Genomic DNA, 24,584 nt, shown 5'->3' with positions numbered 1-24,584 from the left:
TTATTATTTAGAAACCTAATTTCTTCTATCAATCACCTTTTTATATTTCCACATCGTCACTGACTCTATGTTCTGTATGGTATAACTTTTCAATTGTGTTAATTCAGGTAGAGCTTTTAGTAAAATTAAGTTGTTACAAGTGGAGATTTACCAAAATATTTTAATTATTTGGTTGTCAATATGAACTTTTATTAAAAATTTTAAATTATAAAATTAGTTTAATAGACAATTTATTTAAAGTTATATTATGAAAAGGTATGTTAGATAAAAATGTAAAATAAATGTAAAATAAATAAAAGGTATGTTAGATACTTTAACACTTAAAAAATCCTCTACAACTTTTGTTCCCAAAAACCCAAAATAACTTATTTAATTTGCATTTTTATTAGTAGAGGCAAAATAACTTATTTAATTCTCAAAAACTCCCTACCCAAAATACTACCAAACAACAGTAACAAATTTGAAAAGAGCTTATAAATACTTTTAGTTATTAAATAAACCGCAACAAACATATACTAACTATCAAATCTTATTTTTGGTACTTAATTTTACCAAAATTATTCATCATTTTACCTTATTCCTTTTATTCATTTTTATCAAACTTTATTCTCGCATTTGATCCTCCTTACCCACAAGATATTTTTTTTTTTTTGATACACCGCAAGAATTTACTCTGAATGCAAGGGTTTCATAAACGTGATATTTGAATGCAGAGATTTATTAGGCAAATTCCATATCGCCAGATTGAAAAATCTGACTTGAGAATTTATTTTGAGTAGAAAGGTTTCTTGAAAATCGTGAGATTTGAATTAAGCATTTTTTTTTCTAACATGGGTGAAATTTTAAAATACATTTGAGATATCATGACATGTGTATATTTATTTTGAAAAACTATTATGCAAGTGTTGATTGTATTAAATTCAACTATACATATCATGCATACATTAATTAATTGTAATACATATATGGTATTTTAAAATTTCTCTCGCTTCCTTGAAAAATCAACTGCAATTAAGAAGGAATAAGACATAATCATGTTATTGAGTTTGGAGAGTTTGAAGTTAATTTGACTACTATTGGGACTGCGGCCTGCGGGTACATTCTAAAAATTGGGTGACGTGAGAATTTAAATCTGTTTTTTTATTCATCATGTGAGAGAGACAACAGGATAATGGAATCCCTAATTAGCGATCATCGATATTGACGTCACATCATAGAAACATTGTATCAAGACTTTGTAACAGCTGCGAACATATTTAATCATAATTTATTATCAGTTTTTAAATAAATAACTTATGTTGCATATGTGTGTCTATATAGTGCTGATCTAGTCTAAAAATCTGAATATTATTAAAATTCGAAAAGTTATTAAATCGTGCGGTTTTATAATAAAATATCATTACACTATTAGATTATATGGTCTAATAATTTTCAGGTTCATTACATTATTAAACCTTTGTCTTGAATTGGAATATATAAGTTCAGATTGAAAAAAATTTCTCTAGAGTAGCGACTTGGTTCGAGATGTAAAATTTTATTAAAATTCGAGTCAAATTAACAATAGTATAAAAATATTTTTACAATAATATAAAAATATGTTAATATGATTGCCGGCTCATCCTGATTTATGAATTCAGAATGGGAAGTTTTCCCCTGTATATCAATATATCTATGCGCGAGCGTCTCTATAGGTCTGAGTGTCACACATACTGGTGTTTGAGAGGAAGAGAGAGACATGAGGGAGAGGATGCGGAAGCCAAAAGCTATCATAGTTGGGGGAAGCATAGCAGGGATATCATGTGCAAAAGCGCTTATTTTAGCAGGTGGGGATGTGGTGGTGATCGAGAAGACATGTGGACCTCCAACCGGAAACCCAACTGGCGCTGGAATCGTACTTCATCCATTGTCCCAGAAAATAGTTAAGTCATGGCTCCATCAACCTGATCTTCTTCACAACTAAAGATTTTGATAAGTTGATAACAGAAGCTTTACAGAACACTCCCCCAAAGATCTTGGATTAGAATCAACAAGATGCCTTACAAAGACAACTAGAGAGCTAACGAATTAATGTTCTATTAACTAAGACCAAGATTGTGTTTAGAAACAAACAAAGAAACGAATTGAATACAAGAAATCACAGAACACAGCTAGCTTACGTGGTTCAGTCAATTTGCATTGACTTACATCCACGGGGGAACAAACTCATCAGCTTTATTGAATTATCTCAAGTCTTGATTACAGAGATTACCAAGCACTCAATAAGAACAAGAAAACCCATGGTTCTCAAGCTTTCTTTCTCTCGTTACAATGCTCTCAGTCTCTCAACAACACTCTGTTTTTCCAGCTGCGTATCACAGCTTATAAACCACCCAAGAGGCATTTCCAGAAACACACGTGAGGGCCATGTGCAATAAGGGCTTCTTTAACAACCTTTTGTTTGCACGTGCTCTGCTTGTGCTTCATTAACTTCAAAACGGCAAGACTGTATGTCGTTGTAACAAGCAATTCATTTACTTTATTAAACACAGTCTTTATGCGTCGTTTTACTGAAGTTATCGAGCATCACAAAACACAAGCCAACACTGCCGTTTCATCCTTTTTAATTTGATTAACTGAATACTCAACAACAACATCACCTTACCTCTCACCATTGATCAGGTAATGTATGTGTCTACACAGAACTGCTTTAATTTCAACTGATGTTCCCACAAGTTGTGCTGATTTTTTTTTTATTTTTCTTTCTGTGCAGAATCGGGCAGTAGATCAGGAAAAGAACATCTGTGCTGATTTTTTATTTATTTTTCTTCATGGTCTTATATACAATACTCTGCCTGTCGAAATAGTTTTTTGGGGTCACTTGTACCTCACTTTCTGCATTTCTCACAACAAATCAACCGTCAATGTTAAAGCTAAGAATCTTAGAACTGATGTGATCATCGACGTAGTTGGAGATTTGCTGGTTGCAGCTGATGGGAGCCGCTCATCAGTTCGCCGGACTTTTTTACCAGACTCTAAACTCAGGTTTCTGAACAAATTATATTTTATTTTCATATTTTCGGTTGTCTTGAAATTTACGGTTTATTTTTCATTTCTGTTTTTCAGGTATACATGTTACTGTGCTTGGAGCGGTGTTTTTGATTTTTCGGAAAGTGAAAATTCAGAAACCATACAAGGCATCCGGAAGGCATATCCTACGCTTGGGAATGGCGTGCACACGGACTTGGCCCCTGGAACTCACATCGTCCTATATGAGCTTATGTACAAGAGGCTCAATTGGATTTGGTATATCTCTCAACCTGAGCCTGAACTCAAGGTGATTGCCTAACTTGCTTCATTTTACCATTTATATGCATACGTGTTAGCAGAGCTAGCTTCAATTAATTAATTAAGTAATTTCAGGGAGGTTCAGCTACAATGAAAGTGAGCAGTGACATGATCAAGAAGATGCACCAAGAAGTAGAGAAGATTTGCGTTCCTTAGCTTGCAAGAGTCATAAAAGAAACAAAGGAGCCTTTCCTGAACCTTATTTATGATTGCGACCCTTTGACACAAGTATACTGCGACAACGTGGTCTTTATTAGAGATGCGGCTCATCCCATAACCCCTCACTGTGCAAGAAGCACAAACATGGCCATAGCTGATGCAGCAGTGTTAGGTAAATGCCTTGAGAAGTTAGGGGAAGAAAATTTACATTCAGCTCTGGAAGAATATCAATCTGTTAGGCTACCTGTCACGACCAAGCAAGTCCTGCATTCACGGCGAGTCGGTCAAATAAAACTTGGCTTACCTCTGCCTGATCGTGTGCCTTTTGATCCAAAAACAACAAGTCCTGAGGATTGTGAAATCCTCAAGCAGAGGAGTTTACCCTTCTTCGACGACGTTCCCGCCACACTCGAATAATCAGTACTACAGTAATTCCACTTGTACTTAGTTTCTTTTTGGAATAATCTATCTGCTTCTATTCGTCCTTGCAGATTACTTTTGTTGATGATCATTTCCATCTTGGTTCTGATTGGTTAATAATTTTGTTATACTTCGTTCACATGAATAAATAAAAAATTGTCAAGTGAACATGTGTGCATTTTGTTAAAATTGAGAAGGGCAAATCTAAAAGTCAAATAATAGGTATGAATGGATCATTTCGTTCCATTTTCTTTTAGAGTACTATTGTCTTTAACTTCTCATCATGAATTTAGGGTTTTCCAAACTTATATACTTAGTGGTTTCAATACAATAAATATTCAAATTTGACTAGTGACTATCTCTTTGCAATACTGTTATGTCATATGGATGTTACCACTCATGTTCTCCACTCGGAAAAAATTCTAGAATACACTGTAAGTCATATAACAAGCAAATGATACTATAACTTGTGTGCATTTATTTTGAAAAATATCTACGTAGGTGATGGTTACACTAAATTCAATTACGCACGTTGTATATGCATTGGTTAATTGTATTATCTCGTATGTATTCTATAATTTCTCCTTCACTTGTGCATAAATAGTTCAACAAAGAATCTAATGCAAAAGAAAATTGAAGACATCCAATGCAACAGAATCACTGCAGAATCTGGCGGCTGGACGAATCCTTAATTTCCAAAGCAATTAAAAATAAAGAAATGGTTGCTAGCTAGTTGATTCATAATTGAAGTTCTGAGTTTGCAAGAGATTATTCTTTCATGAATAAAAAGATTCAGATACATAAATAAATCCGTGAAAACGGGGCTGTCAGTGTAATTGTGGAATTGGAAGTTAGTGCAAAGTAATATATTTAGAACAATAATCAGAATTTTAAATGACTTCCTAATATTAAGGGGATTTCTAAACCATTTGAATAACCAATTAATCAAGAGTATTTCTTGTCCATATAAAATTCATTTTCGAACTCTTTTATATTAACTCTTATAAATTCTTTTACGGAAACCACAAGTCTTATTATTACAATTCTACAGAGGTGGTGAATTTCCTGGAAGCTATAGACTTTCAGGAAAATTGTGTGAATTCTAATTAGCTCTTCCTTCACGTTGTTAAAATATGCCCACAGAGGCTCTAGCAATGGAGCCACCGCATACCGTCGTACTTGTTGGGTAGTGGAAGAACTGAAGAACAGGAATATCGAAATTATTGTAGAGAGTTAGACATGGCCATAAGAGGAGTGAGTACTAGTAATTGTTTTGGCTCTACACATTATCATCCCTCCGAGAATAATAAAGATATAAAAGCTGCTGCACTGATTGATGTGTAAAGGAAATTGTTTCATTTATCTTCTGCAATTTCTTCCTTCAAGACAGAAGATAAGAAGCTCATGACAAGGAACCATTGCGCGTTATTGGCAAAGAAAAACCCAACGCTTGAATTATTGACAAAGACCAGACAAAAAATTGACCTACAAGTAATGGAGGTGATAGAAAAGATATTTCGGACGGGCTGAGATTAGTTAATTGATTAATAACATAAGCTTTAAGCGACTATTAAGATATGAACTAATATTGAGTACAAGTTAGACTTACTGACTTTTATGTGTACCACTTATAATAAAATTCAAAAATTTTTCTACAACACATGTTGATCGCCATGCTAAAAGTTACCAACTCCCATGTTTAGTTTTCCTTATGAATCATCAGTCATCTTACATAAACTCTGCCACGTACTTTGCATAAATCTCAATCATGTCTTGTGCTTAAATAGCGTTTACTAACGAGTAGCAAAACATCCTCTTTCATGGAAATTGTTTTTGGGAAAAACAAAGATGGATCAATCAATGAGACAACACAAGGACAATGCCATCCAATCATGGCGTCATTTTTATAAGAAAATTAGAATTGAAAATTATGAAAGTTGGGTGTATTTCAATCAAGAATTTATTTTTATTTTGTTGAAGTTGAAACACTGAATTAATTAAGACGCTTTCGTTATTACAGGAAGGAACACAAGTATCGCAGTTCTTTTACTCACAGATGAGGTCAACCCGACTATTTATAGGCAGGTATATTAGCATAATGAACAATCCAAGCTGTGTCCTTTGAAGCTTCCCCAAAGCTGTGAGAATACAAGAGAAGGTTTGTCTCTAGATGACTTAGTTGCATAAAAAAAATGATACTTTCTCTTGAAAATGATACAATTAAATTAAATAAATTTGATGATAATATTATATTTACAATCTATTCCAATTCTTTATTAGACCAAACAAAAGACAATATTAAATATAATTCAATCTAATTTTATCTATTACTAATCATATTTGGTAAAAATTGAATCCATTCCAGCGTACCAAGTGTATTAAGTTGCTAATTGTTGGTTTAAAAATATTTTGCAGCGGAAATATTTGGATCACAATTCTCATACAATATATAAAATTACCTTAATCTAGAAATCATACATTTACTTTTTTGCTGAAGTAATCTAGGCTCCCAGATCACGATCCGTTACCACCACTCCCGTTAGATCACGAACCGTCACCACCAATCTTGTTAGATCACGATCCGTCACTAATAATCTTCTAGATTATGACTTAAGTTTGATCTGCACTTGACGTGTAGACGCCTTTATCACCATTAAAAGCAACTAACAAGAGAAAATATTTCTCTCAAAATTAGAGAGAAAAACTCTTTTTCTCTCATCTATATATTGTGGTTCCTCTCCCCTTTTAGAGAAAACAAGCCTTTTTATATCTCTATTTGGTGGAAACCGTAAGCTCCATATTTATATATTTTTTAATTCTCTTAAATCAAATTTGATTTAAATTAAAAAAAATAAAACTAAAAGTGGCATTACTTGCTCTTGTTATAGGGGCCCACCTTGTAAAATAACATAAGACCCCTTACACACAAGTATATTAAATAGAGCATTTCACTAAATAATATATTTAGGTTTTTAACCCAAATAGTTAGTTTGTATATTTCTTATTAATCCAGTAGTGGCACAGTCAATTAAATGAGCTAACTTGGGGATTATATGGGTACATATAATAATAGCAACAATAATTAGGTCTGTCCTTAAACTAGCCCAATTACTGAATTCCAAATCTACTCCACTAAAAGATTGGAACTGACCTCCATAATTGTATGTTATCTAGGATAGTGTTCTCGAATAATAATTCGACCCATGCCACAATGATTTCTTTACTGCATAATCCTTTGTACCACATCGTTAATTAAATCGATATCTCAACTGTCAAATTAATTTAATTACATCTTATTCCTTGATATTTACTGGTTTTCTCTAATGATCATTTTCAATATACTAAATATGTTGACACACTCTGACCAAAGAATTTTATGATCAAGTGCCGAAAACTCATCAAGAGATGTGTTGTACAAATTTTATATTGTTAATCTATAACTTCAATATTCATAATTGCTCCCACCAAGATATTGGGTAATCTTGACTATAAGTGTGTGTCATGTCGATTAGTAACTCAAATGGAATAACAATTACAATCATGAAATTATAACTGACTCAAGATTAAGATTATAGTAAAATTAATGCTTATGAGAGTTAATAAGTCTGACAGTTATTATAAAGTTAATTAAATCTCATATGTGATCCAGTTCAATGTAGTCTTACTACATCAATAAATTCATACATAATTAAGACAAATCATTCAATGGATTTATTACAATCTATACCTAAATAAAGTGCCCAACTTTATTTATCAACTGCGAACTTAATTTATTTAATCATAAGATAGTTTGTATTTATGTCTTTTGTGAATCCATATGGTGATCACATAAATACATATAATATGATTAAATGGACTTTACTCAAAATATTAATGTAACTAAGATACTTGAATAAAATACCTCATTTTTTATAATAATCAGAAAAATTGTTTATTACAATTAAATAAACACATATGCTTTTAAAGAGCATATTTTTCCAATAATCTCCCACTAGCTCTCAAAGCATATTTGGCATCTCACACATGCCCACAGATTCTAAGTGCAAGTTAAAAAGTTTCCCAGGTATGGCCTTAGTAAAAGGATCTGCCAAGTTTTCTTGTGACGCAATCTAAGTAACTTCCACATCACCTCTCTGCACTATATCCCTTATAAGATGATACTTCCTCTCAATATGTTTTTGTTTCTTGTGGTTCATTGGTTCCTTAGATTGAACTACCGCACCACTATTATCACAAAATAGTTTAAGGGGTGCAGTTACAGCATGTACCACTCAAGATCTTGTAGGAACTTGCAGAACCGTACAACTTCTTTTGCAGTTTCAGATGTAGCCATATATTTAGCTTCAGTTGTGGAGTCTGCGATACATGATTATTTCACACTCCTTCAATTAATAGCTCCATTTCCTAACGTAACACACATAGTTGAAAGTTGATTTTCTGGAATCCTCATATGACATAAAGTCAGAATCAGTATAACCCATTAGAATGAGTTCATCACCAGAATACACAAGCATATAATTTTTAGTTCTTTTCAGATATTTCATTATATGCTTGATTACAGCCCAATGTTCGGGTTCAGGATTAGATTGATATCTATTAACCATCCATACCAGAAAACATATGTCTAGCCTCGTGCAAAGCATGACATACATGAGACTTCCTACAGCTTCTGTATAGGGAACTCGTCTCATTTTCTCTTTCGCTTCAAATGTTTTAGGTGATTGATCCTTAGAGAATGCAATTCCATATCTGAATGGTAACAAACTAGTCTTGGAATTTTCCATGCTAAATCTAGCCAATATCTTGTCGATATAGACCACTTGAGACAAGGTTAAAGTTTTATTCTTCCGGTCTCGTTGTAATTTGATACCAAGAAAATAACTTGCCTCTCCCACGTTTTTATATAAAATTGTTTTGTTAACCAACTTTCATATAAAATTGTTTTGTTAACCAACTCTTTATTGTAGTCAATACTCCTATATCATTTCTAATAAGGAGAATATCATCTACATAAAGAACTAGGAAGGCTACAAATATTTTCTGAATTTTCTTGTATACACATGGTTCATCAATATTCTAAATAAATCCAAATGATTTAATCGCTTAATCAAATCTGATGTTCCACGATCGGGATGTCTACTTCAATCCATAAATGGATTTCTGCAACTTACATACCATGTGTTCTTGGCCTTTTTGTATGAATCTATCTCGTTACTACATGTAGATGTCTTTTTCAAGATGCCCGTTAAGAAAAGCAGTCTTGACATCCATTTGCCAAATTTTATAATCTAGTACTGTAGCAATGAAGAGCAAAATCCTTATATTTAAGCATAGCAACTAGAGAAAATGTTTCCTTATAATTGATTTCCTCTTTCTAAGTAAACCATTTGGCTACTAATCTTACTTTAAATGTTTCCACCCTTCCGTCTACTCCTCTTTTTCTCTTGTAGATCAATTTGCACCCTATAGGTTTTACCGCATTTGGTGCCTCTACAACTTCCCAGACTTTATTGGAATACATAGATTCCATTTCTTGATTAATGGCCTTTTTTTCAAAGTTCAACATCTCTGTCTATTAGAGCTTCGTTGTAGTTAGTGGGATTTTGTACATGTTCATCTGAGATAGTCATATAGGTTTCTCCTAATAACATGCATCTTGCAGGTAACCTAGTTACCCTCCTACTACGACGAGATTCTAAAAGTGATGGTTGTTCAAGGATAATCATGTGTTGATTAGTTAGTTGTTGTTTTTCCTGTTCTATAACAGGTGTTGAAATCTGAGCATCAACCTGATTACCTGACAGTTCTTCAAGTATTACCTTACTCTTAGGTTTGAAGTTTTTCATATAATCTTCCTCGAAAGAAATGAAATATGTGCTCACGATCACTTTCCAATCTTGAAAACTATAAAATAAACCTCCATTTTTCCTTCAGGATACCCTACAAACATACAAACCTCAGAACGTGAATCCATTTTGTTTGTCTTTGGTTTCAGTACATGTGCTGGTAATCCCCAAATACGAACATGTCGTAAACTTTTAGCTCAAAAAGACCATCCTCGTCATATTTCTTTTCTAAATAAGATTTATAGAATGACAATGATTAATCTTAATAGACCAACAAGCCTATCATTAATCATTTTTTAAAAATTTTATTATAATTTATACGACTTAAACATAAATATTAGAGGTGATATTGGTTAGAAAAAAATATTTCTTTTCTTAGATAAATGCATATACTCTTTATCATTATATCTTGCTTTGAATTGATTAATGGACTTATATGATATAAATTGTCTTTATAAAGAACCAAAATAAGTAATAAACAAAAGATAAAAAAATAACAGTGTACTCATGTTTATTAAAACAAGCCACCGAAATTAAATTCCTCTAATATTTATAATAATAAAGACAAATATCAAACTAATCTCGTAAATTTGATCTAGCCTTTCAACTAATATAAACTAGCATGTCCTCAATTGTTGTTTGAAGCTTTGTTCACTTAATCTCTTGGTTTCCTGAAAACCAAATAAATGAATTACAAATAAGATTAGTTATCTTAGAATTCACTGTTGCATGCATCAATAGAAATCTAAACTAATTAGAAAGATTAAAGATTTCATATACCTGATTTTAATAATCATAGGACAATCTTTATTCCAGTGACCCTTCTGTCCACATTTGTAACACTTGCCTTTTGGCTTGCCATCTCTTTTAGTGGACAATTTTCTCATCCCAACTCTCTCTTGATTATTCTTGTCTTTCGACTTAGGCCTTCAAGAGAATAATTTTTCAGGAAGTTTCCTACTATGATAAAATTCTTTTATAGCATGTAGTTCGTGCATTAATTCAATTAAAGTCATATCTTTATTGTTTAAGATATAGTTGACCTTAAACTCTTTGAATGTATTAGGCAACAATTCAATCACGATGTTAATCTTTATTTTATCATCGATTTGAACACCATGAATCTCTACTTCATTCAAATAGTCCATCATTTTGAGGACATGATCACGAACTCTTGTGCCCTTTTCCATCTTAGTATCCGTAATACGTTTTTACGCTGCTTTTTTGGCAAAATGAATATTCTGCCCAAACATCAGATGAAGCGCTTAGCCATTTTGTTAGCTCCGCACCATTTCTCATAAGGCTCCATCTGATTTCTATAATCGTATAACGTTGGTTCTGGAGGGAATGATTGGGTCAACACAATTTTGCAACCCTTAGCAATGAGAATATTAAATAGATTGCGTTTCCAATCTAAATACATTTCGCCAGTGAGTTCAATTTTAACAAGGATAATTAATAATGGGTTGATGGAAGACATTTTCTGAAAAACAAAATAGACATGCATAAATACTTTGGAACAAATACTGTTCACAATAAATGATCCAAAATGCAAAAAAAATCATAAATGCATTTTATTTTATTGTAACAATAATCTAGTACTGCTTTGGCAAACTATCCATTGGGGAGTCATGTCTACACTTACTAGACCCAATTATCTATTGGATTATTTATTTTTACGTAGAGACATGATAAATAATTATTGTTATCATTTTGGGCCCAAATTTGTTACAGAGCTTCGTTGGGAAGGTTAATAACAAATTTTAGTTGAGTGTATAACCATTGTTTGAATCTACGTATCTTCCATACCATGCCGCCACCGTTAGGGTGATCAACAGATTGAAAAATATTTTGATCTTATCTGTAAAGAAGTTCATCAAATAAAATGTCTAATATATATACCCTCTGTAGGAAGCATCACCGTATCATGAAATCGAGGTATATATATAATTTTATTATTGAACTAACAATGGAGCCTGTGGGAAAAATTATCTTGAATTTTCTCTCTCCCACTCGATATTTTAAAGTTAGTTTTTCCAATATACAGATTATATCCTATATTGTTAATTGCATGCTTCCTACAATAATATTATCTAGATGAAATCTAATATTATTAAGCACATGCAAATGTCAAACAATAAATGTCTAGATTCATAATCTATAGATGTCATGTATTATGATGCATAGAGTGGCACTTCCTATTCTATATGACATGTTATCATGGCATGTTATCAACCAAACATAGCATATAAATTAAAAGCAATTAAACAATCTCAATTCATGATTTTCCTAAGAAAAAAATTGACTTAATCTACAAGCCTAATGTCTATTGGGCTTTAAGTCAACATCCATCTTTCTTTTTTCTCTTCCTTGAACTTGCTCTTCTACATAACTATTGCCTTGAGGACTTTTGGGCTTTTAAAATTTATCTTTGGTTCAATTTTTAAATTTAAATTTCGGCACCTTTCAAAAAACAAATTCTATTGGCTCTTATTTTTTTAAATACCTCTTTTTTAAAAAAAAATCCAGACCCAATTAGTTTAATAAAATAAACCCAAATTTATGTTTAAAATTTTTTGAGCCAAATAAATTTTATTATTGATCTACCAAATTTTCATTTATATAACCCAATTTTGAAATCTCTTAAATGGGCTTGGGACCAATATAAATAAATCTGGACAAATAATAACAATTGGGCTTATCAAATTTATATTTGTATCATCCAATTGATAGTCAATAGTGGGCTTGGATCCACTATACATAAATTTGAATTTTTCTGCCCAAAACCCAAAATATTTAGGCTGAACTGTAAAATAATGAAATTGTAGGGTGCCATGGGGTATAAACCCAAAACCCTAAATCACTTATTTTTCTTCCAGCCGTCACCAACATATACTGTTGGACTTAAATGCAATAATATTTCAAGCCTTGCCAGAAAACATAAATTAGTGAGACAATAGGGTGTCAATGAAAAAATTGAAAAGAAACCCTCCACCCCTTCGTGCTTTTCGCTGCCAATTCTAGAGAGGCTGCCGTTTCTTCTTCTCCTTGCCGCCATCAACTTTTCTTTGTTTTTTTGGGTTCTTTACATTATTATATAATAAAAAATAATATTTACAAGAACTCCTATACCATAGATGGCTTACAAAGAATCTAAGAACAATGAATTAAAATAATCATGAGAGAAATATGGTGAAAATTGACCACCTCTCTTATTACAAATCTATAAAATTAATACAAAGAAATATCTAACCATGAATTGAGACAACCTTTAATATGCTCAATAATTATACACATTCACATAATGAAATAATATATAAAAATTAGTGCCACCAATTTTATACACATAATACAAGAGATTGATTTCATACAGTAACTCTATATATTTATATGAGATCGCTCTGATATCAATTATTGGTTTAAAGATATTTTGCAGCGGAAATATTTGGATTGCAATTTTCATACAATATATAAAATTACCATAATCTAGAAATCGTACCTTTACTTTTTCGCTGATGTAATCTAGGCTCCCAGATCACAATCCGTTACCACCATTCCTGTTAGATCATGAATTGTCACTACTAATCATGTTAGATCACGACCCGTCACCAATAATTTTTCAAGTTATGACTCAAGTTTGGTCTGCACTTGATGTGTGGACGTCTTTATCACTACTAAAAGTAACTAGTAAGAGAAAATATTCCTCTCAAAATCAAAGAGAAAAAATCTTTTTCTCTGATATGTATATTGTGGCCTCTCCCCTTTTAGAGAAAACAAACCCTTTTATCTTTTTTAATTCTCTTAAATCAAATTTGATTTAAATTAAAAAACAATAAAACCAAAAGTGACGTTACTTGCTCTTGTTATAGGGGCCTACCTTGTAAAATAACATAAGACCCTTACACACAAACATATTAAATGGAGCCTCCCACAAAAAAATATATTTAGGCTTTTAACCCCAATAGTTAGTTATCTTGCTTATTAATCCAGTAGCGGCGCAGTCAATTAAATGAGCTAACCCGGGGATTATATGGGTATATACAATAGTAGCTACAATAATTGGACATGTAATTAAACTAGCTCAATTACTTAATTCCAAATCTGTTTCACTAAAAGATTGGAACTGACCTCTATAATTGTATGTTATCTAGGATAGTGTTCTCGAATAATAATTCGATCCATGCCATATTGATTTCTTTACTGCATAATCCTTTGTACCACGTCATTAATTAAATCGATATCTCAACTGTCCAATCAATTTAATTATATGTTGCTCCTTGATACTTACTGGTTTTCTCTAATGATCATTTTCAACATACTAAATATGTTGACACTCTGGCCAGTATGTGTGTATCGATTTTGTTACTTATGATGGCTCGTGGAACTGGACTCTTTTTGCTCATTTTCTTCCACATCATGTCCTACTAACTACTAAGTATAGCCGCAATTAAACCTCCCCATCTCAATGGCGATCAGGATCATTTTTATTGGGGTCATTCAAAATCTGGCAAATTTACAGCTAAGTCGGCCTATAACCAGCCGATGAGTAAAAATTATAGTGCGGTTGATCCGAGATGGCAGCTTATCCGGAAGTGGCAGGGTCCTCGACGTGTTAGAACTTTCATGTGGCTTGCTGTCCAGGGTAAAATTCAATGTAACACTGAACTTTATAAAAGACGTGTTGTTGCTGATATGGGTTGTATTCGTTGCAATGGGGTTATAGAGGATGCTGCTCATGCTTTTCGGGATTGTGTTGCGGTTCAAGGAATCTGGAGGAAACTCTTTATGGGCCATGCTTACGCTAACTTTTTCTCTCTACCTCTGGATGAATGGATTTTCCAAAACTTGAAGAGCACGGAACAGAGGGATGATGGCCGTGCCTGGGCTTGTACTTTTGGGGTAGCTCTGTGGCGAATATGGTGCTGGAGAAACAAGTTTTGTTTTGAGGGATCGGCTCAAAGTGTAGATTATATAGTCAAGGATATTTTTTCTCATGCTGAAGAAATAATGCTGACTTTTGATACGTTCCATGGCAGCAAGGAAACACGGATTGAAAGGGTTTTTGGTTGGAAGCCTCCTCCTTTTCCTTTCTATAAGCTTAACACGGATGGCGCTTGCAAAATTTATTATTGAAAATAAATATCATCCATTTGTGATTTATTATTCTAATTGAATAATTTAAAGGCCCAAAATCCAATTAAATCCATTAAAAATAAATCAATCGAAACAAAATTTATTATTGAAAAATAAAACAAGAATATTTGCTGTTCAATTTTTATCATTTGTTTGCCTTCTCTCTTAAGCGTGCGTAAGGAGAAATATCAAAAACTAGAAAAATAGTGAAGTAATGATGCGTTTGGAATTGAGGTTGAGCAGCTATACCTTAAAAATTATAGCACTAAAGTGTTTGGTAAACACTAACTACTATAACTTAAAAGTTATATTGATATGAATTTTTACTTGTATAATAAAAAATCTATTATATTTATAATAATTTTATCAAAAGTATTATTTCAAATTTACATTTACTATAATTACTAACTTTCGTTTTATAGTTATATTTTTTTTTCACAGCAGATATACTTTAAAAGTTACAGTACCTTAATTTCAAATGCATCTAAGGTTATAAACTTTTTCCTTCGTTATATTTCGTATTGGTTATTTTGCACTTATTAGTATGATTTTCTGGTTACACCACTGCTTGTTTAATAATAGTTTATAATTTATGCTTGATTGAATAATAAATTTATTAGTTTCTAAGTATTTTTTTTTATGAAAAAAAGTACTATTTTAAATGTGGCTGCTTAATTATTTTTGTAACAGCTACTTAAGCATCGCAGAACATCCCTAGATGGTGATTTGTGATCGCACCTGTTCGTTTTACAGATTGTTATATCATCGTCTTAACAAACGTTTTGTGTCAGTAAACAGCAACTGTAAAGGACATATTCTTCTTGTATGGTCACAGTAGGTTTAAAAATAATTGAAAATATATTATAATGTAATTTAATAATGATTGAAGAAAAACAGTATTGCTAAAAAATGAGTAATTGCAAATGCGTTTCGTGCCCCTTTTCACATTTTTCAGAACCCTTTTAAGTTCTCGCTTTCCCTTCTCTTTCCTTTTTATTTGAGAGCTATCCAACCGTCCATTTCCATTCACTAATCCGACGACACTAATTTACTTTGTTGCACCGTTCAGATTATGCAGTCTGCCGTCCTCTTTTTATCTTTTTAGTGGGTCATTAGCATTAGGATGTGTTTCTTTGCTGGTCTTCTTGTAATTACTGCATTTGCATGTATTGTTGACTGAGTTTTTGTTGAAGCATGCATTTTGCAAGCCATCTTCAAATAATTTACTCGCCTATGCACTTCGCATTACTTCTTTATCAATTACCTTCAGGCCATGACTATCTTGGACCTACTCTAAGATAAAGTAATAAAGTACAAATCATAACTATATACGCAAAATAATAAATAATAGAAAACTCATTATAAAGAAATGATATACTTTAAAGTAATTCCAACATAACCAAACCCTTACGCTTATATTATATTTGATGTAAGTTGAAAAAGCCAAAAAAATGTTTTTAAAAATGTTTTGTATTTGGTAAAGGAATGTCTTAAAATATGGATGGGCATTTAATGAGACTTGTGGACAATTCGAGAAATTGGGGAGTTGAATGCCGGGATTGGATTCTCGGCATGCTTCGGATTGCTTTATACTTATTTAACAATCTAGCACCCAAAAAAAAATCTTAGATAAATATTTTTTAAATAATTTATCTTTGTACTAATCATTAAAAACATGAGAAAGTAGCTTTGGAAATCCGGGTTTTTTATAGAATTTGATTTTGTAAAGCATAATACCAAATTTTCCTCATTTTAATAATACAATTTCGAACACACCCTAACACTAATAACATATTTATGTTTACATTTAAATAAAACAAAAAAAAGGAAACAAATAGATTATTGCTGGCGTCCGGCGATGTCTTCGGCACCGTCGTCAGCATCTAGCTAAAGTCTTCATTATGCAACAATACCTCTGCTATCAAACTCCAAAACGTATGATGTTACCGTCAATAACAGAGAAATGGCGGCTGCTCACGCACACCTCTAAAATAATTGCAGCCATGAAACGGCAAACAAATAGCGTCACCACCACTAATATTTGATATATCAGCGACAGGCGACCACCGTTCAACTGGTTACGCGCTGTGAAAGCCTCCGTATAACGGCGAGCTTATGGTTCCCTTGAAACATTGGATTATTTTATCTTATCATATTTTATTTTTCATTAATATAAATTAATAGTAACAATTATTATTTTTGGTTTGTCATTAATATAAAGAAATCGTAGTAATTATCATTATATATTACTATATAAGAAAACTTGTCCATCTTGGTGATTTGCACACAACACAATTTTTTTATTAATACGACAAACATGTTAAGTAAATTATTTAATAATTGATTTCCTTATAATCCAATTTTACCAAACATCTCATCAAATTATTCGCAAAGTTAATTATTGGAGAATTTATATGAGGATGGATTATTTAGCAAGCTAATGCAATCCCAATCATACCCTTAGCCAAAGATTAAGATCAAAACTGCGTACAATACAAAAAATTTCGGAGTTTGATATATAGCCACGCACTTGATCAGTTCTCTTATAGTAATAATTCATTGAAGATTAAGATTAAAAAAATCTAGGAGTTTGATATATAGTCGCACACCTGATCACGTTTCATATATATATATATATAGAGAGAGAGAGAATAATTCATTGATGCCTCTAAAATATTAACAAAATTAAAGATTTCATGCACTAGCAAATAAAAAAATCACAAGCTTCAATCGGTGATGTAGCCCGACCTCAAAATCAAAGGGGCAAAATTTAATTTACCTAAAAGAATTTAATATATATAGAGCTCTCTTATAGTAATAAATAGTGTTAGATAAATTTTTTAAAAGTCACTTATTTCATAAGTTTCTTCATTTTGACAATAACTTTTCAAAGAATGTACAATTGTTATTTATAAATAGGTATCAAATAAGACACCACACCTTTTTTAAGTTCCTATTATAACCTTAATGTTTTAACAAAGAGACAATTATATCTTATTTTTCATGCATCCTAATATATAAATAAAAAAATTAAATTATAATTATTTCGGTCATTATATAACAAAACATCACATTCGCACTAAAATCTATCAAACACGTGTACTATTTTTTTCAAACTCAAAGCAACCATAACAACACACTTTACCAAACACGAATCTACTATTTTAATAAGTAGATTATTCATTCGCATTATAGAAGCAGTTTATTTCACAAGTCATTATTAGGAAATTGAGCTTCCTCCCAAGATCACTTCAAGCAATTTGTCAAGTAACAAATTAACAGAAAAATTAAATGGAGAATACACCAACCACACAACACAAGATTTACGTAGAAAACTCCAAATACGGAGAAAAACCACGGTTATTGTCAAAAGACAACCAGAGAAAAAATATTCACTATATGGAAAAATTTTACAATCACTTTCTTATAAATAATTTTCTCTCACCCAAGCCCCAAATACATGATTCCTAATTTCCTATAAATATCCCTAACAAATTAAACTCGTAATACCCATATTGAGGAACCAAATGCTCCTTCAATATAACTACATGCTTAAAAATATTTTTCTTTCTCAATTTCTCACCAAAACTTGGATACCTAAATGAGGGGGAGAACCCTTCTATTTATAACCAAATTTTGGCTTCCTTTTTTTCTTCTTTGCATGGACGGCACCCACCCATTTTCCTTGTTCAATGATGGTGGTTGGCTCAGCCACCCATCATTTTGACACATTTTTTTAAATCACATTTTCAACAATCTCCACCATGATTAAAAAAAATTTTTTGTAGCTATTGTTACAAAACACTGTCTTCACCAACAGTCATAATTCTCAACATAGAGAATTATCATACTCTACCATAAAGAGTATACCACTTAGAATCAACCGTTCTAAGGTTTTTCTTGGTACATGTCAAAATATCCTGCTGAAATTTATAGTGCAATTCTCATGCTTGGTTTCACTGAGAATTCTTCAGCCATGATATAACTTTTCCACCACACACACCTTGCATTTATACCAAGCCAATGCCTTCGTGCAAACTTGTGGACTCCGCTGATAATAACATGTTCTCCTTTATGGCAACTTGGAGATCTACATGCCAAAAGATCTAACCCAATCTCTTATAAAAAGAAACTCACCATTTGCAAGAATATCAATATCTCCTTTATTAATTTTGGAGCAATTTGCCGAGCCCGCTCCACCTTCTTAACAATTTCCTTGAGGTGCCAAATTGCCACACCTTCAAATTCTTGTGCATACTAGATTGGATACACATTTGACTTGAATTCTCCACAAGCCAATAAAAAATCATTCTCCCATTAATTTTTCAACAACATCAAACTCCACCAAGTTTGAAAAACACCAGCTGCTGACATATTTGCTTTATAGATCAGTCTTTGCTCTTCACCACAAACTATTTGGATTGGCCTCACTGCTTCACGTAAACAGTACTGTATACGTGAACAATACCTTATACCCCAAAGTATGAACCGTTGGCTCTGATACCATTGTTAGGAAATTGAGATTCCTCCCAAGATCACTTCAAGCAATTTGTCAAGCAACAAATTAACAGAAAAATTAAATGGAGAATACACCAATCACACAACATAAGATTTACGTGGAAAACTCCAAATACGGAGAAAAATCACGGTTGTTGTCAAAAGACAACCAAAGAAAAAATATTCACTATGTGGAAAATTTTTACAACCACTTTCTCATAAATAATTTTCTCTCACCTAAGTCCCAAATACATGATTCCTATAAATATTCTCTAACAAAGCAAACCAGTAATACCCATATTGAGGAGCCAAATGCTCCTTCAATATAATTACGTGCTTAAAAATATTTTTCTTTCTCAATTTCTCACCAAAACTTGGATGCCTAAATGAGGGGGAGAACCCCTCTATTTATAGCCAAATTTTGGCTTCCTTTTCTTCCTCTTTTTCTTCTTTGCATGGGCGGCACCCACCCATTTTCCTTGTTCAATGATGGTGGTTGGCTCAGCCATCCACCCTCTTTGAATTCAAAGACGGTGGCTCAGCCACCCATCATTTTTACACTTTTTTTTAATCACATTTTCAATAGTCATCACAATCCCAAACTGGGCTAGCTAACGTAGGATTGTTGCGTAAGATGAGCAGATTATTTTCTAGAGGTCATAACTAAGATTACAGGGATCTGTTTTAGGTATATAATATATCGTTTCGAAGCCTGCAACGAGACAAACCAAACATAATAGCTTGCATAGTTCTACCTCGTGGTCGATTTAAAAGTTTTACTTATTTCCTGATCATTTTTCAGCATTAGGTTATTTTTCTTTTTTTTTTTCTATTAATTTTATGATTTTATCTTTTTTTTAGATATTGGCTTTGGGTGCTGCTTATTTTGGTTTCTTTATTTAGATTATGAGATTTTATTATAAAATAATATTTTAGATTTTTTTATTATGATAAATTCGCGATATTTAGGATTATTATAATAAGAGCTCAAAACACTAGTTTTGTTCATTTAAACTTTTCTAACAAAAGTTTTATTATTTAGAAACCTAATTTCTTCTATCAATCAACTTTTTATATTTCCGTATCGACACTGATTCTATGCTCTATATGGTACAACTTTTCAATTGAGTTAATTCAGATAGAGCTTTTAATAAAATTAAGTTGTTACAAGTAGAGATTTACCAAAATATTTTAATTATTTGGTTGTCAATATGAACTTTTATTAAAAAATTTAAATTATAAAATTACTTTAATTGACCAATTTATTTAAAATCATATTATGAAAAGAATGAAATAAAAATGTAAAATAAATAAAAGGTATGTTAGATAATTTAACACTTGAAAAATGCTCTACAACTTTTGTTCCCAAAATAACTTATGTTGATGCTGAGATCTGCTCGTCCTTGGACCGACCAGATTCTTTCACCAACGCTTAAGTTATCGACTGTTGCTCGAACCACTAAGGCCGGGATCACCCTCCTTTCTCTCACTAGACCTGCGTTCACCAAAAATGGATCAGAGACGCCGGTGGTTTTGCCGGCGTAAACCCTCCGATGCCTAAGTTAGCACAAGGTGTTTACGGGAAAACAATATAATTTGGGTTCAAGAAGTTTGTTCGAGATCTGTAAGAAAATAGTCTCGTTGCAATTTGGCAGCGTTTCCCCTCCTTCAATTTTTTCTGTCCTGTCTTCTTCGATGTCTTTCTCTTTTATAGCCGCCCTTTGTCCCACGTTTTTCGTTTGCCCCTTATCCCTCCTTTTTCGGGTGGTGGTAGCCCCTCATGGGACTCTAACTGTTAGATTGTGGGCAAACGTGGATCTCGCGTGTCCTTCAACCGTTCTGGGAGAAGCGCAACTACCGCGATTTTGTGAGATCGTGTTCCCGCTTTCCTGGGGATGAGTATCGGCTCGGCGTATACTTCGGGTCGGTATGTTTTCCTGGTCGCATTCATCTCGGGTCGGCTCCTGTTTAACCCCGTGTTCTGCTCGCACCATATAGCTGAAACGATTCGTGCCGGGGCGGAACCAGTAGCATGGCCAACCTGGTGCCTTTATGTACTCAACACCAGTCCCCCAGTTTCTGGTCTGGCGAGTGAAATGAGTTAAGAGTAGAAACTGATGGTCAAATCTCACCAGCCCGGGGAGCTTCTCATCTGATCCTCTTTTTATTGAGACGGGCCTGACCTGATGTACCATTTCTCTACTGAGGAGACTCCGACCTGAGCGTTGGCCTAAGTGAACCTGCCCATAGCATATCTGGGCTTACTTCTAACCTGGCCTCTTGTAACGGTTGGTGACGTGGCATCTCCAGACTCTTCGTATTTGAAATTTGAAACGACGGGCTATCCGTCCTCGATATATGGGGGGGTGAGCTGGCATATCCCATCACTTAAATGCTTCCATTTCCCCCTTTTCGTTTCAAATCCCTAGACTGGAGTCATCCTTATCTTACTATTCGTTTCTCCGCCGTCAACCAAATTTTCTCTGAACTTTGCTCACACTTCCAGCGTCCGGAGTATCCATTCGCCGGGTGTTTTCTCTGTCACGGCAGCGCTATCAGTGTCAGTCTATTCCAGGTATAGTCTTTAACCTTTTCCTCTGGTTGTTGTTGATTGGGTTCTGTGTTGCCTTCTTTGTGTCCATATACTCAAGTTTTCTCTGTTTTCTTTTGGGGATTTCGGTATGTCAAATCGGAAGAGGAAGTTAATTGTTGATGAGGGTGATGAAGAGTCAGGGGACTCAGGCCTCAATGTGCCAATACCCACTGATTACTTAGGCCCCTCCAGTAGTGTAGGTCCTTCCCATGGCAGGGATACCCTTGAATACCCACGCCCTTTGGTTATCTCTCCTTCCCCCGAACTAGAGCTTGTAGGGAATAGAGGTGGACCTACGTCGGGCTCTGGTGAGAATCACAGTTCTGGTGGGGTTGGGGTCCCTGAAGGAGTTAGTGATGGTGAGGGGAGTAGTTCCGGACCGAGCAGACCTGCTCAGAAAAGGAACCTAGGCCATAGGGTGGAGGCTGATTCCTACCCTATTGATTTCATGGCTTGTGCCACCACCCCCACCGATATATTTAAACTTAGAAATCTCTACAACATCCCCAACGATGTTCTTCTTGTAGTCCCTGGGAAGGGTGACGTTCCTAGTCGGCCTCCGCGGGGGTATGTGACGATGCACCTAGAGAGTTTTAAACTAGGAGCTCGGCTGCCCCTTCAGCGTTATTTTGCCAAGATACTGGGAGGTATGCACCTGACCCCAGGTCAGCTACACCCGAACGGGTGGAGGGTTCTATCGGCTATGTTTGTGTTGTGGGAGAGGTGCGGGTTGGAGGAGCCTTCCCTTGTTGAAGTGAAGCATTTGTATCAGCTACGGAGCAGCCCAAGGGAGGCGGGCTGGTACTACTTCATGTCCAGTTCTGCAAAGAGAAAGCCAATCACCGGTTTCCCCTCCTCGTGCAAGAATTGGAAGAACAAATTCTTCTTTGCTGGGGGAAAATGGTGTTTAGCACTTCGTTCGTTGGGTGGTGATCTTTACCTACCAACGCAGTTTGTCACCCCAGGTCGTTCATTTTTGCCTGTATTCTTAATTAGATTGCTACTTATTGAGTTTTTTAACCTTCTGTGCTATTTCAGAGTCGTGGGGTCTGATCGGGGGGCTTGAAGATCGGCCTTTGCTTCAGGTGGAAACGGCTCTATTGAACGCGTCTACCTGCCAAGACCTCCTGTCACCCACAAGTTTGGTCGGCTCGGGCTTAGTGGATATAGCTGCCGGGATGGATAACAAGATCCTCAGCGCGATGAGCAGGAAGCGTGGTCGGGGCCCGAGTAGCTCCAGCAACCCTCCTCCTCCTCCGAAGAAACCCAGCGTCGGTCCTTCCAAGGCGCTTGTTCCTGCTCTGCCCCCTCCTCCATCTCGTAAGAGTGGTGGGGAGAAAACTTCCGACAAGAATCCTGAGGTCAGCTTGCAGTCTGGAGACCGATCTTCTCCTCTTCCATCTCGGGATCAAGGTGACTACCTGAGCCCATATCAGAAGGATTATAAAAAGTCGGTTGGGCCCAAGATGGTGAAGGACATCGAGAGCATGAGCCTCTCCGAGTTGGCCGCTTCTGTTCAGAGAGTCTCCTTCAGGCTGGCCACAATGGTCTCGTGCTACAAGATCGGGTCCGCTCGTCATGAGAAGAAGCTCCAGGCTGATAACCAAGAGTTGAAAAAGAAAGTTGAATCTGCTGACCGTTCCAAGGAGAAACTGGCCGAGCTGAACAAACAGCTTACGGAGCTTGAGGAGAAAGTTGCTGTTGCTGAGTCCACTTCCTCCAAGCTTGAGGGCGAGTTGGGTGACCTGAGATCTGATCTTCAGGCTACTCAAATTGAAAGGGATACTCTGAGGGCTGCCCTTGAGGGGGAAATCAAATCCTTGGGTGAGCAGCTGGCTGAGGAGAAAGGCAAATCTGCTGATGTGGACGATCGGCTGGATGCCGAGTATGGCTCTGGGGTTGCCTTCTCCTATAAGTGCATCATGTCTGTGCTTAAGGAAGAATATCCCGAGCTGGAAATGAGCAAGCTGGAGGCTGGAGTGGAGAGGTACATGGCTGGGGTTGGCCAGGGAGATAAGGAGCAAGGTGAGCAGGATCGGGTGGAGGTTCCTTCGGATGGGGTGGAAGAGGGGGATGCTGGGGGACACACTTTCGAAGTGGGTCAAGGGTCCATGCCTCCTCCTCCCGGTATTGCTGATCTCCCACCTCCTGATGTTGCTGATCCCTGATTTCCCGGGCTCGCTGATCCTTCAGCCGCTGGAGCCGTTGACTCTGCTAAGCTTTGAACCTATTTTTGTATAGACTCTAGATTTGCATTTGTTTTGTAAACAATTGAACATTTATAAAAAGATTTTTAAATGCTCTTTATTTGCTTTCTTGTCCGGTTTTTGCTCATAGATTGCATCTTAGTAAAATTTTCGTAGGATTAACTGCTGGTCCTTCGTTGACCGAGCCGAAGTAGGCATTTGCTTTAGTAGATTTCTTGTAGAGTTAGCTGCTGGTCTTGCGTTGACCGAGCAGAAGTAGGCACTTACTTGCCTTGGTAGAATCTTCGTAACTTTAGCTGCTGGTCATTCGTGGACCGAGCAGAAGTAGGCACCTGCCTTAGTAGAGTTTTCGTAGCTTTAGCTGCTGGTCTTTCGTTGACCGAGCAGAAGTAGGCACTTGCCTTA

General features: G+C 34.8%; 1 protein-coding gene and 1 pseudogene across 1 annotated transcript; both read left to right on the top strand.

Moving 5' to 3' along the window:
- Positions 1–1,735: 1,735 nt before the first annotated feature.
- LOC18054056 lies at positions 1,736–3,900 on the top strand (annotated as a pseudogene).
- An 18,160-nt stretch (positions 3,901–22,060) lies between these two features.
- On the top strand, positions 22,061–24,140 carry LOC112101662. Its single transcript, XM_024192482.1, has 2 exons — positions 22,061–22,937; positions 23,011–24,140. Exons 1-2 carry the CDS (start codon positions 22,061–22,063, stop codon positions 24,138–24,140), a joined length of 2,007 nt encoding a protein of 668 aa, XP_024048250.1.
- Positions 24,141–24,584: the final 444 nt, after the last annotated feature.

The sequence above is a fragment of the Citrus clementina genome, unplaced genomic scaffold (assembly GCF_000493195.1).
Source record: "Citrus clementina cultivar Clemenules unplaced genomic scaffold, Citrus_clementina_v1.0 scaffold_1, whole genome shotgun sequence".
Classification (NCBI taxonomy): Eukaryota; Viridiplantae; Streptophyta; class Magnoliopsida; order Sapindales; family Rutaceae; genus Citrus; species Citrus x clementina.
Note: the sequence above shows the minus strand (reverse complement) of the source record. Positions and strands in the feature narration are given on the sequence as shown.